Source organism: Clarias gariepinus, chromosome 7 (assembly GCF_024256425.1).
Source record: "Clarias gariepinus isolate MV-2021 ecotype Netherlands chromosome 7, CGAR_prim_01v2, whole genome shotgun sequence".
Taxonomy (NCBI): Eukaryota; Metazoa; Chordata; class Actinopteri; order Siluriformes; family Clariidae; genus Clarias; species Clarias gariepinus.
Genome location: NC_071106.1, coordinates 13,212,501 through 13,232,576, shown reverse-complemented (window position 1 = coordinate 13,232,576; position 20,076 = coordinate 13,212,501). Strand labels below are relative to the sequence as shown.

The 20,076-nt window shown below is 38.4% G+C and overlaps 1 protein-coding gene across 2 annotated transcripts in view; it reads left to right on the top strand.

Moving 5' to 3' along the window:
* sema3d (sema domain, immunoglobulin domain (Ig), short basic domain, secreted, (semaphorin) 3D) overlaps nt 1-20,076 on the top strand; it is a 38,454-nt gene that overhangs the window by 8,491 nt on the left and 9,887 nt on the right. The window contains exons 1-13 of one of the 2 annotated variants that reach the window (XM_053500250.1): nt 693-715; nt 815-1,015; nt 6,958-7,118; nt 11,870-11,932; nt 12,099-12,218; nt 12,368-12,467; nt 13,746-13,874; nt 16,279-16,421; nt 17,583-17,697; nt 17,848-17,917; nt 18,305-18,449; nt 18,933-19,155; nt 19,913-20,001. In XM_053500250.1, the coding sequence (XP_053356225.1) occupies nt 874-1,015; nt 6,958-7,118; nt 11,870-11,932; nt 12,099-12,218; nt 12,368-12,467; nt 13,746-13,874; nt 16,279-16,421; nt 17,583-17,697; nt 17,848-17,917; nt 18,305-18,449; nt 18,933-19,155; nt 19,913-20,001 (1,500 nt within the window). In that variant the 5' untranslated portion in view covers nt 693-715; nt 815-873. Of the gene's footprint in view, nt 1-692; nt 716-814; nt 1,016-6,957; nt 7,119-11,869; nt 11,933-12,098; nt 12,219-12,367; nt 12,468-13,745; nt 13,875-16,278; nt 16,422-17,582; nt 17,698-17,847; nt 17,918-18,304; nt 18,450-18,932; nt 19,156-19,912; nt 20,002-20,076 lie in introns of those variants that run through there. The other variant, XM_053500249.1, reaches the window with a different exon arrangement.

Genomic DNA, 20,076 nt, shown 5'->3' with positions numbered 1-20,076 from the left:
ACCAGCTAATCAATAAGGAAACTCTTTTTTCATTGATTTTTTTTTTTTTTAAATCAGTTAAGTCCATGATGCAGCCCTAATGGTGGTTATGGACCGAACAGCATGACTCATGTCTTTGCAAATTGGACCCGTGTGTCATACAGGCATTCAGGCATTCTCTTTATATATGACAATGCAAAAGATGAATGCATAAAGCATGAGTGTCTTGTGTGGTTTCTTAAACATTCTTTCATTTGTTTAAAAGAACACAGCTTCTAGTTTCTGGAATTAGAGGACGTGTCTCAGGGCAGTTTAAGAATAATTCTAATCCAGAATAAATTCTCATAGTCTAGTATTCCTTTTTTCCCACAATTTCACACCACTTTGCTGCCTAATGAAGCGACAATTCAGACACCATCACTGACTCAGAGTAATGAATACGATTTATAATGTAAAAGGAGAGGAGAGGCATAGAAAAGGACCAGAGAACCATGAACGTGAGAAAGAAAGACAGGCATTTAGAAAGGGGCTGGAAGTGGCAGTCTTCTACAAGCTGATCTTTTGTTTAGGGACAAACAGATGCAGAGGGCGAGAGGGAACGAAAGAGTGCGTGTGTGTTCCAGGACAAAGGGAAGGACCTGAATAGGACAGCAGCAGATATAGAATTTTTCAAATGAACAGAGATGCCTAAAGGAAACCTAAAAAAAAGCCAAGCATTCATACAGGCTTTAACAAGGTTACACACGTGCACACACACTTAGACAAGACACGCACCTCCCACGGAGATGTTCAGCTCCTAACAAATTAACAAGACTCTCTGCTCTCTACATCACAGGGCTGCTCGTCTCCCACTGTGAGGACTACGACCCTAAAGCCGCGAGAGATCAGACGCCAATGAGAATGCGCACTGACCTCGCCAGGATGGCTAGTCTGTTTTCACTCTGGATGGGAGTGATAGGGACGCTGTGGCTGTTCTGTCTGCATGATGTACATTGCACGAAGGAAAGCCTTCCCAGGATCAAACTTGGATATAAAGGTATCCACCTACACATACTGTGTGATACTTCAAAAAGACATATAGAAATAATCTCAGGATATTTAAGTGTAGTATGGTCCTGCATGGTAGAGGTGTCTCCACTAAGTTTAAACACCCATTAGTCATTTAGAAAGAAGTTTGGTGGTTTATTATTACCTTACATGTAAATATTATGCTCTGTTCATAATTTATTGTACTGCTACTCATTGGACACCCTGCTGTCTCAATGTTTGTGTCCATAATAAAGTGTAGAGCTGACTTTTATCACACATTAAAGGGACTTTGTATTTCAATTTATTATATAAAAAAAAAACTATTATAAAAAAAAAATTACCAACAATATATTTTTTACTAATTGATATATATATATATATATATATATATATATATATATATATATATATATAGTAGTCCCTGACCAAACACTTGACTCTCTTTGTCTCTATTCATTTAGTTTTTCAGGTTATGGGTGTGGTGGCATTAAAAAGAGCCTCATGTTGATGTGGTTAAAGGGTTTGGTATTCAAGAATTGAAAGTCTCTCATTACACCTGGCCGTTTCCACGACTACTGTATTTCCTATCCATCACGTAGCCTTTGTCTTGTTATATGATTTCCAAAATGTTTCCCAAACACAATTTATTTTTAAATTTCATTATGGTTAAGATACATTTTGTGTAAATTTTTTTGTTGCATTTTTTTGTCCAAATTGTTTCTCTATAGCTGTAACGTCTTTCAATTTTGATTAAGCTTTTAGCATTAGCTCAGGTAATCCTGCACCCTTAATCTAGCCTATTTCTTTAACATCCTACTTACACATCCTTTAATGTAGTTAATGGGAGCAATTAAGGGGTCCGAAAACCTGTGGCGCTACTATACAAGGTGCTAAAGAAACAAAAGTCATTGTCATGGTTCATGTGAAACTTGCCACATGTTGGTCATGGATTGGCTCATTTTAGCCGTGAAGCTAAACGGTTATTGTTTCATGTAAACATGGTTGTATATACCAGTAAATCTCTTAATTACATTTTCTCTGTTCTCAAAAAAGGAATGATTAAAGACTTCATGTTTTTTTTTCCTGCCCTTCCTTTTATTATACCCCATGTTCAGACTCTGCTGTGGCTTTGAGAGCTCTGTGAATGTGCACTATGTTTGTTTTTGCCACCAAGGGAAATAAAAGTTCAGGCTCCCTTAAAACCTGTGCCGAATGGGAACTCCGGCAGGTTAGCTTTCCTTAAAATAAAGCCATCATTTTTCCATCAACAGCCTTAGGCCAATGAAAATATGAGTGGCCGGAATGCCTCGTTTATTTTTGACATTTTATAACACGTAGAAAATATAAGTGTAACAGTTCATGGGTTGTATTTTATACATTAAGATATAGTGCTTGTTCACAGAGGTTTGCAGAAAATGTTGACTTATAATCTGTAAAATGTAAAATGGTTAAACATAAAGAAAAATATATTTATAATATTCCATGGTATAACGTTTAGCCACTGTGAGCCATCTGAGTAGCTTTAATGTGCCTATACCTCAGTTCTTAAACTTTCTGGCACTGTATTAAGGAAAGAATCGCAATAGTGCATCAGTTTGTCTTGAGATAATGGTGGCAGAAAGCACCAACACGTCAATCTAGGATTTCTTGTCCTCATATACACCAGAGCATAAAACCAACATCTATTCAAGCATTGTAGCTAAACCACACCACTCAGTCTGCTTCTAATAACATTATTATTGCCCTTAAAAATGAAATGCCTTTTTATTGCTTTCTTAAAGAAATAGACTTACAGTTTGTAAAATTCCCTTTTTGGTCTCCTTTAATTTTGCTTGTATCTACATGAAGCTTATATTTATATGTTCGGCCGGGTCTCATCAGCACTATGGAAGCTAATGCACTGTTTTCAAATTATGAGGCTTTTATTCGAGACCTTCATTAACTCCCTTTTCTCCTGCAGTTTCAAGAGTTTGGTCTGATCAGAACATATGCCACTTTTCTCTTTCTATGTCTCTCTTTCTCTTTCTCTCTCTGTCTTTCTCTTTTTAAACCACTTCAATCAAAAAAAAATTAACCTCTTTTAAACCCCTTCTAAAAACTTTCTTGAGATGTCCAGCCAAAAAAACAGCACAGTCACTTTTTCTTTCGAGTAAGTGCAAGATATTAGCCATGCAGTAAGTTCCATTGGGAAGACAGTCCCAATACACTGTATATGGGTCATCTGCCATTTAAAAATCTCTAAATTTAAGAAATCTGCAGTATACTGTAGGTCTTTAAACTTTGTACTTGTGGCCATAAAGTCCATGAATGAGCTAAGACTGATAAAGATATTGTTAATGATGTGGGTTAATTCATGTTAAATAGACTTTAAATTTTTAGTTTTATCTTTATGTCTGATATTTATAATAAAGCACTTTTAGGGTCTGGGTTCAATCCCGGCCAGGCTTGATTCCCGTCTCTGTGTGCATAAAGTTTGCATGTTCTGCCCGTGCTTGATGGGTTTCCTCCGGGTACTCCGGTTTCCTCCCACAGTCCAAAGATATGCAGGTTAGGCTAATTGCCATTCCCAAATTGTCCATAGTGTGTGAATGAGTGTGAATGTGTGTATGTGTGTGTGCCCTGCAAAGGATTGGCACCCTGTCTAGGGTGTACCCTGCCTCGTGCTCTACTGTAAGCCTACTGGGAAAGGCTCCAGGTCCCCGCCACCCTGAATACAGGATAAAGCGGTATAGACGATGAGTGAGAGTGAGTGAGTGATCTTTTTATTAAAGATGTCACCCTTCAAAGGGAATAATATCCCTAAGAGATCAAACTTTCAAAACCATCAGAGCAGTTTCTGTTTCACTGAACACCTTAAAAACAGACTGCTTCACCTCTGAAGAATAAAACTCTGGAAATATTAGTTCCACCAAACTTCACACCTAAAGGCTAGGAAGCCACGAGGCTGTTAAGATGTGTGCATGCACTGGAAAAAAAATCACATCCACATCTGAGCCCAGCTTTAACTCTCCTCAAATGAAGATCCACAGCAGAGAAAGTCTTTTATAGCCCTCATAATGATGTTCATGTGGAGTGGAGGCTAAGTGTTTCTGTATGCTTGGCACCTGAATTACGGTGATGATATTTGCTATGGAATCTAACAGAGAAAAGTGAACATGCATGGTGGCCTGCAGGGTTTATAGGTAATTCTCAGGAACACAGAGAATGAGTTTGGAATTCAACCTGGATGGTGTGCCAGTCTATCAAAGGGCTCTCTCTCTCTCTCTCTCTCTCTCTCTCTCTCTCTCACTCACTCACTCACTCACCACACACATCTTGGAAGTAGGAGGAGAATTTGGGAGGTAAACCTACACAGACACAGGTAAAACATTTTTAAAAAACCGAGCAGACAGAAACCCGAGCTCAGGATGGAATCTAGGACCCTGGAATGACCCGCTGTGCCACCGTGGTGCCTGTCATTATTATTTAATGTTAAAATTACTAGGCACTAAAAGGACTCCCCCGGGGCAGTGGTGATCTTGCTCGCTGTGAGGAAGGCTCAGGTTTGCCCCACACCCAGCCACTGCGGTTACAATCCTAAATAAAAACGGGAAGCCTGCATGGGAAGAGCATCCTGCATAAATCAAATGCGTAAGCGAAATGATCTGCCATGGCAGCCCCTAATGGTAAATGCTGATAAAATCCTTTTTTTCCTTTTCTTTTAATCACATTAGGGGGTATTTACAGAGAATAGTTTCAAACAGTGTTATTTCCAGCATTAAATAAAATGATCTGGGATTCTTTACAAAAATTATGAACAAATCTTCACTACACAGCTTGATGAATAACAAAAGAAAGTTATGCTCTTATTATGTAAACTTTATCACAGACATGATTTTATATTCACTTGTGAACTATCCAGTAATTAATTAAACCTCTAAAACTCTGCCATTTATTATGTAAAGATATATCTAAAATGATTGTTGAATAAAGTGCAAGCTTCCTTGGTATCAGCTAAGAAAACACCCTTTACCTGATGTACCATTTACTTGCCCTTAAACACAACATTTTCAGTAGCATTCCATGTAACGTCCCATATGCAACTGTAGCACAAGAGACTGCATTGATGGCCATAAACAAACCTGGGGATTAACTAGAGCGTAAGAGCTAATCATGGGCCGAAGGGTTGAGTCTCCAGAGAATTTTGCCACAGATAGGATATTGTGGGCTGCAGGACTACACTGATCTTTCAGCAAGGATCAGACTTGACACTGTTTGTAGAGCAGATTAGCCAGAGCTGTGCTGGGGTTGGCAGGATGGTGGTGTATTATGTTTTTTAGTGAGGGTCTCTTTGTATAAATATTGATTGTGGGTAACCTATCCGAGACCCTCACGCCTCAGGAGGATAATGGATGCGTCAATCCAACTGCAGAATCAGCTAGCACACACCTCATGTCATCTCATAGGCTTGGGTGTTTAAACAGGGTGGAGGTTTACTGAGTACCTACCACAGAGCATGAATTAGGAAATATGTCAAATCATTGAATTGAAATTGATGATGGGTGCATGTGTAAGAAAGAAAAAAAAAACAGCACTCGCAATAATGTCATTAAGCAGGTGTTGTGAAGTCCATGTTCCAAAGAAAGGAGAATTAAGCCAAAATTACAACACAGAGTGATCTCATTGTGTCATGAACCAGCAGACAGAGCATATTGAAAGTGAACATATTGAAAGTGAGCATACCAAACAGGTCCAAGCACATCAATTATTTGGACAACTCTGCATCTGTATGAAAGCTGTAAGAACTATGTGCATGTCTTCAAACACAATAAATTATATCATGTTGTTTTTCTCTTAAAAAGTTTGAGGGTGTCTGATTCGACAGCCTGTCATGTGTGAAGGAAACCATGTGTAATCGCTTAATGAAATTTTGGCCACTTTTCCTCACAGCTTCTTATCATGGTCGCCAAGTTGTTTGCTAACTGACACAATTATTCAGGTATACTGCAATATCTCTTTTCTCTCAGGGAGAAGCAGAGAGGAAGCTAGAGCCTTGACTCTGACACTCAGGCTGATGTGTATTGTGCGAGGAGAGCTTGGGAGAGATAGAAAGACACATTGGAATCAACTGAATAGCTAAGCTTCGATGTCATTGATTTGCTTTGCATGTATTAGTCAGGCAGTGTGAGGGCCAAAGGAAAGCGGAAAGCAGGGTGGACTGGAAAAAAAATATGCTGGAAGGCTGAAATTTCAGCAGTTTTTTTTTTTTTTTTTTTACATTTTACAAATATTTTCCAAAAAAGTAAATGGATTTTTTTTGTGTGTTTAGGCGTACACTTTGAAGAATTTTAACAGTGAACAGATTGTTAAAATAAATAAATTACTTTTGTGCATGGACATTTGTAAACTGCTAGCTAGTAGGTACATTTGTTTTCTGTCAATTTTCGCAATTAAAAATTTTTTTTTAAGAGCTAATTATAAAGGTGGCTAATTACAGTTTTACATTTTAGTGTACAGGATTTGTGTCCACCACTGTCGATAACTGTAAGTATCAAGGAAGCAGCATGACAAGCTGAACTGATGATATTACTCATGCAGCGCTGAGAGTGGATAGCTTCCAAACCATAGTTTGATGGAGGCAAGCCACAGAACAAGGCTTTCAAGAGAAAGAGGCATCATTTTTTGTTTTGTAAACAGCATTTACAAGTCACAAATGATGTAAACTGTCCAAAATATGCAAAATTATGCAAACTGATCATTGAAGTCTGACTCATTATAACCCTGATCCTTACAACCCTGATCAAAAGCAGTTATAATTAAAATGTATGAGTGAATTTTCATGGCTATGCTAATTAATTACAGTTATTATCGATGCAATAACGTACAGTACTGTGTTTGTATTACTATATATTAGCCTACTATGTTAACAGTTGTGTGTCTGCCATATTAACGTCACTCTATCTTTCACAGAGCTGCTTCACTCAGGCAGTCTGGTGCCGTTTGTAGGCTCTGGTGAAGGAATGCAGTTTCAGACATTCCTGTTAGATGAGGAGAAGAGCAGATTGCTTCTAGGGGCCAAAGATCACATCTACCTGCTGGACCCAAACAACATTAACAAGAATCCTAGAAAGGTATTCTGACATACACACACAAATGCTTATGAGAATATTCACACACCTGCTGGCCAGGTATTTGGTTACTGCAATTACAAGTGTTCTGGGTTTAAACATGAGGAATTTTCCATGGTTTTATCTCTAATAAAACACAATGTCTCCCAGCCGTCTGGCACATGGACTAGAAAGAGAGTCATTCATTCATTTTAGCAATACCACAAATCACGGTATGCTGATATACAATAGTGATTAATTGCTCTCTTAAAAAAGTCATATGATGTAGGGTGACCGTTTGTATGTTTTGTCTGATTAAAGCTATTCAAGTTTGTAGAACGTGACTGCTAATTATTTAGGTTTCAGTTTTTTCATCACCTGCCTGCGTGTAGGTTTGAACTTGTGATGGACAGGAGTGAACAGATTTGATTAAAACCAGTACTTTGAGTCTTGGTTCATGTGTCCTGCACATGTAATTTCTTCCTGAGTGATTTTGCCTGTCAGTGTCTGGTGCAAGCTAGGATGGAACATTTAATTAGGTTTCCATCTTCTCTTTCAGTTTTTGGCAGGTTTAGCGAACACTTTTATTGACTTGGATATAGCATTACAAGATAAACAGATAGTGTGTACAGGGATTGTTTTTTTCTTTTTAAGCCAGTGGACAAATGCAACTGTCCTATAAAAGTGTTGAGAACAACTTTGTAGTGAAATTGAAGAATTGCCACATATAAATGCTCATGCTTTTTTTCATTTATTAAAAACTTTAGAATTTAGGTAGAAAAAACACAAATGCTTCTAAGATAACTCATCCTAGCATGACTTTGGACTAATGTTGAACAAATGATGTTGGGATAACATTGAACAATTGACCCGAACACAATGTTTCAAATATGTTGCAATTATTTTTTTTTAATCTCCCAACTAAAATGCATCTATAAAACACTCACCCTGATGGTAGTTTTGTGCTTTTCTTTCTGTCAGTGTCAGCGGGTCTCAAACCCTGGTATTAGTCTGGGGCTTTGATCACTTACCACTGGTTCACCATGGAACACGCCTATGAGGCTTGAAAATGCACATGTATTGCTTGTCAACTAACAAGCACAGGAAAATAACTCCTCCAAGACAAAATATACCAGACAACTGCAATTTATCAAACCATTAAATTGGGAAGCAGCTTAAATAAATAAATCAATAAATGCTTAATATGCAAGATTTGATTTGTAAAAGCAGATATGTGGGATACTGTAGTGTAGCTTTAGGCTACTGTATGACTGCGATATGCCCATATCATGAGCAATAACATTTATTTTTTTCCACCTTTTAATTGCTTATTAAAATTTAGTTGAAGCATCTCCTTTGCCGCTTGCCACCACTGTCACTGGTTTTAAACGTAGAAATGTGGCACTTAATTCATTGTTCATGGCATAAGCAGATAAAATGTTGTTTTCTTTTTCTTTGGGTTTTTATAGTAGGAGTTCAAGCCTTTGTTGAACACAGCAACATGCTTGTTCTAATAACAGTTTGCCTCAGCAATAATTAATGTTTTTCTCATGATAGCTTTGTGGTGTATGTTACAAAAAAAGTAATCTTTTTTTTTTTTTTAAATCTAAAGGCCAGAGCTGAACAAAAAATTACAATGGGGGAAATTTCCAATAGGCCATGATACACAATAAACCTACATAAATTCCTAAAATAATGCAAGTGAAAATATGCTTGCATTATATTATATATGGATTATTAACTTATTGTTTATGTGTGTGCGTGTGTGTATGTGTGTGTGTGTGTGTGTGTGTGTGTGTGTGTGTTGTGCTTGCCCATAATTCGCTCATGTTTGCAGCGGAATATATGCATCCATCTTCTGTGTTTCCCCAAAATAAGACAAGACACTTGTGTCAGATCTAGATATTCCCACGGCATCCCTCTATAGAACCATTGAGTTTTCTCTGAATCCCATAGACGTCATTCCTCTTATACCTGCCAATCACTGTCACCATGACGACACGGGATGCCTCTGCTACAATAGTCCTGTGACAGTCACAGCCCAGCAGTGAGCATGCAGAGGCTCCCCCTAATTAATATACACACGCACAAACACACATGTTGGAATTCTGGTTTGAAGTACTCTGAAATGTTACAAATAAATAATTACTGTATACCACGATAGTGTTGAATTCTAAAATCAAAAGTAAAAATTTTGTGCAAATTGCAGGTATAGTGAAGGCTAAGAGCTTTTAACATTAAAAGTTTATAAGTTAAGTCTTAATTTGTCAAAGAAATTTTTTATACTTTGCATATCCCAGCTTTGTTAGGAGGCTGGGGTCAAACCACGGGGTCAGTCATTATACGGCGCCCCAGGAGCAGACAGGGTTAAGGGCCTTGCTCAAGGGCCTAACGCCGGCAGTTTGGTAGAGGTGGAGCTTGAACCCGACCTTCCCATCAGTAGCTCAGTAACAATAAAAATATATATCTTTTTAAATTTAAATTAATGCCTCACCACACTCACACAGTTGCGCACGTGCACCCACACACACACACACACACACACACACACACACACACACACACACACACACACACACACTTACACATATACAAAGAACATAAAAACTGCACACTCTAAATATTTGTTCAACCACTTTAGGTTTGATTATGTGGAAATGAAAATGAATTGTGATCCTCCCAGAAACACCCCTAAAAAATCCCTGGAATAGATCATAAGTCCCTTTACTTCTGCTCCAAAAAAAAAAAGGTTTTGATACTCCCTAAGAAATTAAGTGTTTTTTTTTATAAGTCTAAATAACAGGTGTTTTTCTTATAGCAGCAAAGCTGTTAAGTACTAATCCTGTGAGTTTTCTTTGCTTGATGCATGCCAATAATTGAACCGGTGATTTTTTTTTTCCTTCGCCAGACAGTGTATAAACATTACACATTTTGGTTAATATATATTAATTTATTTATTAAAAAAATCTTTTTTCACAGTCAGAGCACTGAGGTATAGTTGTTTTAGTTGTTTTTAGTAGTTTTAAATCTTCATTTTCTTGACAAGGAATGTGCATTTAATTTTTTTTTAAGAGAAAACTGAGGCAGGTCAAGGAACAACCAAAATGGGTAACAGAAATACACCTGTTTTTTTGGATGCTCCAAAACAAATATTCAGTTTTATTAACCAGAGGTGCAGAGCTGTGCCAGAGCTGGATTTCATCCTGCATAAACAAGGTTTAAAAGATCTTTGAGAATAAATGCTTCCCAGCAGGAAATTTTGCTTGTCAAAATATTGAATATTGTCAGTGGACAGTGCAACCAACATTGGTTACTTACTACCATTGGGATAATGTTGAATGAATGACAACAATGCAGTGTTGAAAATACTAAAACAACATTTATGAAGTACTTTTCTTTTTGTCTCTCAACTGAAATACATCCTTTAAATGTTCATACATATGCTGGGAGCTTCTTTCCTCCCTGTTGTTCTTTCGTCTGTAAGTAAGTCCTTATGTAGGACTTGAACCTTGGTATGAATGGTAAGAGGACTGAATACTAACCACTGGTCTGTACTTAATGCACATTCTGTATATTGCTCTGTCAAACTAAACTATTCAATTAAAAAATACTAGACTAGCAAGATTTTGTTCAAGTGAATTAAATGCATTAGTAATGCATGAAAGTGAATTTTTTTTTTAAATATATTTTCCCCTACCCAACTGGTCAACATTTTCCCACAGTGACAACTCGTAATATATTAGTCAATTAGTCTGTGTAACCTCTACTTGTTTACAGTCTTTCATACTGTCCTTCACGTGCACTTCCACAACCACAAGCGTCAGAAGAATGCACTCCACCCTGAGCAATCACAAAGACCAGACACAGCTGCATGGTCTAACGTCCATTTGGAAATCTGCCTGGTCTCGTTCCCTTTCTTGGAACTCTTAAGCCATGTGCTAGTCTTTGTCCTTGTGCTGCGTCGTGTTAGTTTACTTCACAGGTTTGTGGGATGGATGTATGCAGTATAATTACCACCTGGCCTTGCGAAACAGGGTGTGATACCTTTTCCAAATGAATCAACATAAATGTCCATGTTTCTAAGCTCATACGTTAACATGTGTGGGTGCGTGCATGCGTACGAGGGTGTGAGGAGCTACAGGGGTTCAGGAGGTCTTGTCAAAGTGTGTTAGTGTGCGCAGCTTCAAAGCGTGGCTGTAAAAAGGCGTCTCACGAGCGCGCCCGATTCCGTTTAGTCAGAGGGGTTCGCGGGATTTTGTGTTGCATGCGAAGACGGCTTTCAGGGGTCAAGGTTAGAGGTCGGCCCGGTACATGTTAAGCTCTTAAGCCTTTAATAACACATGCGTGCACAGATAAGATCAACCGGCATAGCCTCTGTTACAGTTTAAATTAACGCTGGACAATTTATGATGTGTTAACTGTTACAGCAGGATTGGCTTTCTTAGCGCTGGTGTTTATAACTAAGCCTTTTCACAAAACACATTTTATTGCATTCTGTGTCAGAAAATAGTAAAAGTAAAGGAATGACAGTTTATGTATCCCACTAATTAACCTTGACATATCTTTATTTTTTACTGTATTAATTTTTATATATTGCATGGTGGATTTTAGTCTCAGTGCTTAACCATGCACTATCATACAGTGTGTCAACTATTTTTCATTTTCAAACCTTTAGTAAATGCACTGATTTTGTATGTCTATCCATCTCTCTCTGTCTCTGTCTCTCTCTGTCTCTCTCTCTCTCTGTTTGTGTGTGTGTGTCTTTTCTTTCTCAGTTGAGCTGGCCAGCTCCCAGAGACAGGGTGGATATGTGTATCCTGGCTGGTAAAAACCCTGTCGTAAGTAACACCCAGAATATATTACTCTAAAGCAAACAGCCTATTGTGATATTTTTTCCAATCATTAAACTATGTGTGCAAGTTATAAACAGATCTTACATACACTTTTTCGCTTAATGCCAAATTTTTTTCTTCTTTTGGCTGTCGATCTTTCTCCATCTTTTAGACCGAGTGTGCCAATTTTGTTCGTGTTCTGCACAATTATAACCGTACTCACGTCTACACATGTGGCACCGGAGCCTTTCATCCCACATGTGCTTTCCTGGACGTCAGGAGCCACAAAGAGGTGAGAGGTCAAGCTATAGGTTACTGACAGCAGTGCATATTTCTCAACTAAACACTGCATAAGGACTATTTCTTTGTATGACTTGTGGGTTGTAGCTGTGTTTTCACCCTGCTTCACATATTAACTTTGTTTGATGTGTGTTCCTTAAGGTAAAGGGCGGTGGGCTTCACTTGATCAGTGGCAGTATGGAGTCAGGCAGGCTGAAATGCCCTTTCGACCCCCGCCAACCTTTTGCTTCAGTACTTACGGGTGAGTGACCTTTTATCACACTGAAAATCAGTTTCTCTGGCTTAATGCACCTAGAATGCACTCTCCATAATGATTTATACCGCAGACAACCAGAAACGGTAGGACGGGGTGGGGCTGAGTTGGGTGGATCCAGCATGGATTTTGTAAAAAAAAGAGGAGTGAAATTAATTGAAACAGAAACATCTATTTATGTGCGGCAGCTTCATATACTAGATATCACATATCAGTCTGGTGTGGAAAGACAGCTCAAAGGATTTGGAATCAATGTTCTTCATAAGAAACAGTATATAAACACATCGTTGTAGGTTTGTATTTGGAAGGAAAACGAAAGGATCTGTAGATTTTATTAGAGGGGCTCTTCTTATAAGAGGTCACATTAATGGGGAAGTCCAACAAACTTCTTTAAACCCAAGCCAATGTAAAATTGGAAAAAGGACAAGAAGCAGGGAATGCTTTTATTCCCATCACATTTTCTGTTTGTAAATGCACACTGGAGACCTATCTGAATATATAAAAATAACAAAAATGTGAATTTCATACAATACAGTAAGTCCCCTTTCAAACAACTTACAATAGAGCTAATGAGAACCCAAATCCTATAAATCAGTCTCTCTCTCTCTCTCTCTATATATATATATATATAGAAGCGTTTTTCACCGCTAAGAAGGAACTTGGAGAGACAAGTGAGCTTCCTTGCTGCCCAATGCAAATGGCTGGGAGTACTTTATTCAGCACCAGCACAAAAACCATAAACAGCACATTCAATAGTCGCTAAAACACACATCCACAGTTATTAAAACAGACGTCTAACACACACATACACATAACCTGGCCGAAGCCACTACCCCAAACACCTTTCCCCAACAGGGTGAACACATAACAACCCCTCCCGCAAAGCATGATGGTTGCCACTCGAAACCCCGCCCACGCTATGAAATTCCAGTCGTCTAAATGGTTGTTCATGCGTGCTAAATGGTTGATGTGCATTCGTCTAAATGGTTGATGTGTGCCCAAAAGACGACCATCTTAGCAAAGATTATTTTACATTGCTGAAGTGGTAACTCACATTTCTGAACTTCTTCTCAGTGATGTTGCCTTGGAGACGGCTGCGACTGAAAGTAAATTGTTTATGGGTGTATAAGAAAGATTCTCAGCTGATATTATATATCAAACAGAGATAGAGAGAGAGAGAGATAGAGAGAGAGAGAGAGAGAGATTTTCTGGTCATCTGTACTTAATGTGCTTTGCTTCTGCATGTGTTTTACTGTCTGTTCTCAGATCAGTACCTGTATGCTGGAACGGTGTCTGATTTCCTGGGGAAGGACAGCATGTTTAGTCGCTCTCTGGGTCCTCCTCCAGACCAGCAATACATCCGAACAGACATCTCAGAGGACTACTGGCTCAACGGTCAGACTTTGCTATATACACACTAATATACACAACACTAATGAAGAGAAATCATGAGAAAATCAAGTTTATACCAAAACATGACAAATAAAGTAAGGCCCATATGTATTTTGACATTATTGTTTTCGCTATCTACCGCACTAAGATAGAATATGTATTTTTATGTTATCAATTCATTTCACTACTTGGTAGCAAATTCTTTGCAGTTACTGACTGCATACAATCTGGAGCCCAGACATGAGCGGAACCCTCATTTGTTGATGCTTTGCCAGACCTTTGCTGCAGCTGTCTTCTGTTCCCGTTTGTTTCTACATTCAGCATTTGAAATGCATGCTCAGTTAGAGTCCCATTAGATGATTTATGCTGGGGAAGACTTCTTTTGATCATTGATTTTGACACAGGGAATCCAACTTAAATGCCACACTTAAAATCCACTCTTAACTATAGGTAAAAACAAAGAAGCAATAACACACACCTACAGAAGCCATGCAACACATGAGAATCCATACACATACAAAAAGCTCTTCAATTCCTGCAATGTTTATCAGAAGAGCTGGAGCTCTTTGATCTTATATTTATTTATTTTTTTGTTTTAACTCCAATATACTATGGTAGACAGCTATTTGATCAGCCACAACATGAACACCACAACATAACACATTAACATTGTTTAGCAATTATTTACCAGTAAACTGGTGACAGGATCATGGGCACCCAAGGTTCACTCCTGCCCATGGGGCCCTAAGGGCAGCCCATCTGGTTTAAATCCACAGAAAAGCCAATGCAGCATAAAAGACAAAAAGGAAACGCTGGGCATGATAGAAAGGTACCAGGACACCCAGTGCACCACAGCCCGTCCTGCATGGGGCCCAGCAGGCAAAAAGCCCAAGACTGCCAAACCGGCCTTCAGATGCCAATCAAATGTGTCCAATTCACAAAGGCCTCACCCCACAACTCACTGCACTGAAAGGAGCCGCTGCCAATGTCCTGGTGCCAGACATCGCAGACACGACACAAGGGGAACCTAATTCTTTAGACTGTTTTTTCTTTGACATTTTTTAAATTGAATTTTGTATATAATCGTAAAATATCTCCTTGGTCACAGCAAAATTGCCGTATATTGGCAGACAAGACATTCTGGACTATTCACCAGTTCAGTTCATACAAAGATCTCCTTTATATATAGAAATTTAGATTGCAGTGGAATTACCCTTTTGGAAAATCCAGATACGACGCTATATACACAAACCCACAGGCTGTATGAAGAATGAAACCAAAACCACTGACAATTTAATATTTCCAGGCAGGCCAAAAGGCACCACAGATGTAACAGCACAGAGATTCACACACTCTTCGTACCATCTCCACCCACAATAAAAAACAAAACAAAAACAAAACTGAACTAAAAATGAACGTGCATGTATGCATTTTACACTTTATGTGTACTGTAAGTGTGTGATAAATCACATCTCATTGTGCCCCTCTCACCTAATTCACATGATTTGTTGGATCATCACATCTGTATCATGTTATCTTCTTTCTTCATGGTCTGAGCTGTACATCAGTCATAGATCTTTACTGCTATATGTGCAGGAATTTATGTACTTTGCTGCTTTGTAGTGTCTCATCTCCTTTGCTTTCCTGCTTTGGTGAAACTGAATTACAGTCGCTGCTAGGTTCTGGTTGAGGTACAAAGACCCTTTATGTGTGTGTGTGTGTGTGTGTGTGTGTGTGTGCGTGTGTGTGTGTGTGTGTGTGTGTGTTTGTGTGTGTGTGGGTGTGTGTGTGTGTGTGTGTGTGTGTGTAACCAGAGGGAAATTAAAACACCTACTTTATTATTTATTATCTACATTATTTTTCTCATTAGGAAAAGCCTTAACCCTTCTGATTTTTTTTTTTTTTATAGTTAAATGATCTCTATGATAAAAAATGATTACTACTGTAATGAAACTACAACTATAAGGTTTCATTCTTCTTAAAGTATGAAACTTTCTCTATGAAGACCAATTTTCTAATCATTGTAATTAATTACACAATCAGATTATATTCAAGTAGTTTAACCTGATAGTTAAAGTCATTGTGCTCAAGAGAACCCCTAATCATTGGAAAGCATTTTGTGTGTTTTTTCATAGGTATTGCTAATTTTATGACAGAGAGAGAGAGAGAGAGATATGTTGTTATATAATACTGTGGTATTTTATTGCTTAAAATTGTATTGTAAAAAGTAAAAATAGAAAGAGTAAGCCAATAGGATGGATCCCTAAGTTGTGAACAGAACAGTGTAAAATATTTTTTTTTAGGTTTTCAGACATTTCTCTTTCTTTTCCTCTGTCTTATTTCTGCAAATATGTTGTAATAGGGCAATGAACAAGCTCTCACTGGCTTTTGTTTCCTGTCTCCACAGAGGCCAAGTTTATTGCTGCTCATCCTATCGCAGACACTTACAACCCTGATGATGACAAGATTTACTTTTTCTTCCGTGAGGCCTCCCGGGAAGGGACCACTATGGACAAAGGCGTGCTGTCTCGTGTAGCGCGTGTCTGTAAAGTAAGAATCCCCGCAGGAACAGACCTGCAGCCGTCCTTGCTCTTCTTGATCAAAACGCTCATCACTCCTGTGATTCAGATATTTTCATATACATTTTATGCCCCCCCCCTGGGAGAGCAGACTTCCTTGTGCGTTTCATGCCATGAGATCTGTTGAAAACAGAATAAACCATTGTTGTCAGCAGGATAAATCATAGCACAGACCTGGCTGTGTAGTCGGAGTCTAAGCCCTTGTTCATGATGACGCCAGAGTGCCTGTACGCCAGACTATAATCATATTAACTGATGTCATACTTCTAAAAGGAGAATGCTAAAATATACACATAATCATAAATGTGTTTTTAAAGCCTAAAAATGGTTCTAAAAATATTTTTTTCATTGTCACATGCCGCATATCAGGTACCCGTATTTATATTGTGCTCTACACTCACCCCCTGTTCTCTCCCCTTTTTGTGCTGTATAAATAATATACAGTACATAGACCGAGAATGTAAAATCTTTGCTCTGAGGCTTTCAACGCTTAAGAAGTAAGCTGTAATGCTAGCCAAGGCCAGATACCTCTCACTTCAGAGAGAGCATCTTTGTAGATTAAAGTGTTTAAAAACACTACTGCTAAGCCTTTTATGGTTCTCCTTTTTCTTCCTCTCTCAAGCAAATGTGTTATTCAGTACACATAATGGCTAAGAACAAAATATCCAGTGCAGACTTCACCAGAGGCATTTGATCAAACACTCTTGAGAAATAACAAGGACGTTAGCTCATGCCTGAAGCAAATCTCTCCAGTAAGAGGCCGTCTAGCTGCTCCTGCAGTTAACCTGATTCTACAAATTAACAAAGAGGCCCCCATATACTCAATCTTACTAACTGAAAAAATGAGATTCAGACTCTTAAGTCCCTGTCATTTTCTGTCTCTCTGTTTCTGTGGATAATTGATGTTTGTTAGCTCTCCTCCTCGCTCTGTCTTAGTTATCAAAATAAGCTAGTCTGATTAGGGACAGATGGAGTTCTTCGCTTCATATGAAGAGAGTTTATTTATGAAGTCTATAAAATGAAGTGTAATAGTTACAAGTTAAGAAGTAACACCTGTGGCTTTAAACAATGACACAAATTTAAGACACTTGACTAACATCTGCGTGTTTGCGTATGTATTTGTGCGGTTTAGAACGATGTTGGTGGTTTGAGAAGTCTGACCAACAAGTGGACAACGTTCCTCAAGGCCCGACTGGTGTGTTCCATTCCAGGAACAGATGGTGTGGATACACACTTTGATGAGCTCCGTAAGTGGGTGATTTTTTTCATACAGCCAAGCACACACCCACAAACAAGAACAGTGTGTTTATTAGGAACATTGTTTTATCTCATGACAAATATTACTTTTTCAGCTATTCTAAAGCATTCATATGTGCTTGTATATGTTTTCTTTATAGAAGACATCTTTATGGTTTCAACTAGAGATGAGAAAAACCCCAAAGTGTATGGAGTCTTTACCACTACTAGGTACCCTTTTTTTTATTGCTGTCACTGAAAAAAATTACAAGCAGGATTACGAGGCCTTGATATAAAAACCACCCAGTGCTTCGACTTCCATTACTTTGTTTACTACTTTAGCAGCCTTGCAGTATGCTGCATACTTAGTTTATTATGAACAGCTCATCTCAATGTCCAAACATATATAGACACAAAACATGCATGGACTTTCTTCCATTACTGTAGATCTCCGGCTATCTACTTTTACCCATACTCTGTTTTAAAATATGTTGCCAAAATGTGACATTAAAGATGAAGCTAAAGAATACAGTTTGCTTCAAATGTAAATAAAATTACATGGTATTTTACAACATCCATGAAAGCTTATTTATGTTGGTGTTCTTGTTGTACCATCAGCTCTATTTTTAAAGGATCGGCAGTGTGTATATACAATATGGAGGACATCCGTGCTGTATTCAATGGGCCTTATGCACATAAAGAGGGACCAGATCATCGTTGGGTGGAATATGAGGGAAAAATCCCCTACCCAAGACCAGGCACAGTAAGGACCATATCACTTAATAATAATAATAATAATAATAATAATAATAATAAAAACTTGATTAACTAATCATCTAATTATTAGCCTTTTCCTAAGTGAAGTCGGTATGATGAAGTGGGGACACAAAGTATGCAGAAAAAAAACATTCCGAATAGATTGTAGTGATACATAGTAGTGATAGCAGTTACCACTAGAGGGCGATACAACCAAAGGCATAGGCTGCCTCAGCTTCAACTATTTCCCTAAAGCAAAGGACATTCTCCACATCAGCTTTTCAGAGATTTTATAAGATATATTGTGTTGTATTATAAATATTATAATCAGCAGTTGCTAAGTTCTGAGCACGTGACCTAAACTTTGTAACATCCACCAACTCCCAGAGAACCACTGCGGTGCATAGCATTTACTTTCAACTTTTATTGTAAATTGCTTTGGATAGAAGAATGTACCAAAGGCCTAAATATAAATGTTTCCCTCTTACAGTGTCCAAGTCGCACGTATGACCCACGCCATAAGACCACTAAAGATTTCCCAGATGACGTCATTAGCTTTATCCGCATGCACCCACTCATGTACAATTCTGTGTACCCAATCACTGGCCGGCCAATCTTCACGAGGATCAACACAGAGTACCGGCTCACACAGATCGCAGTAGACCGTGTCCCTGCTGACGATGGTCACTATGCCGTTATGTTCCTGGGCACAGGTAACATCACACAAATATTGAAAACTTTTACATTCTAAATACATAAATTGCTATTTATTTTTAATTTTTCAAATATCTATCAAAACAGTAAAATACTTGTGAAAATATGTAAAACAATTACCGGTGTCTACATACATACATATATACATACATACCTACATATTTACACCGATCAGCCACAACAGTAACACCACGGTTAGGTCACCTAAATAATATTAATGGTCAATTATATACCAGTAAACTTGTTATCTTTCATGGGCACCCAAGGCTTCTCTATACCTGTGGGGACAAAAGACCAGCTAGTCTAGTCTGATCTCATAGAAAGGCCAATGCCCCATGTGGGGCTTAACAGGCAATAAGTTCAAAGTTGTTCATCCAGCCTCAAAGAAGTCCCCAGATCTCAATCCAATCAAGCATTCCTGTAATGCACCAGACAATCAAGTCCAATCCATGGCAAGGCTCCACCCGGCAACCCATAGCAACCAAGGAATCCCTAACGTTGCAGTGCCAGACACCACAGCACACTGCCAGAGGACATGTGGAGTCATGCCATGAAGGGCCAGATCTGTGGCACAAGGGGAACATACACAATACTAAGCTTACAATTTTGTGTTTCAAAGTTATGGCTGATCGGTGTGCATACATACATACATACATACATATATGTTTAACAATGTATTAAATAAAAAGACCAATAGAGGGCGAGATGAGTCAACTTTCAAGGCGGTAAAAGTGTTGGCAATTGTGTGTTTTATAGATGCTGGTTCAGTTTTAAAAGTGGTTAGCATCACCCAGGAAAACTGGGCTGCAGAAGAGGTGGTGTTAGAAGAATTACAAGTATTCAAGGTAAATTTCAGGAAAACAAAAACAAAAACTCTGTTTCATGAATTTATCTTTCATAACCGCTTTGTTTCATATTTC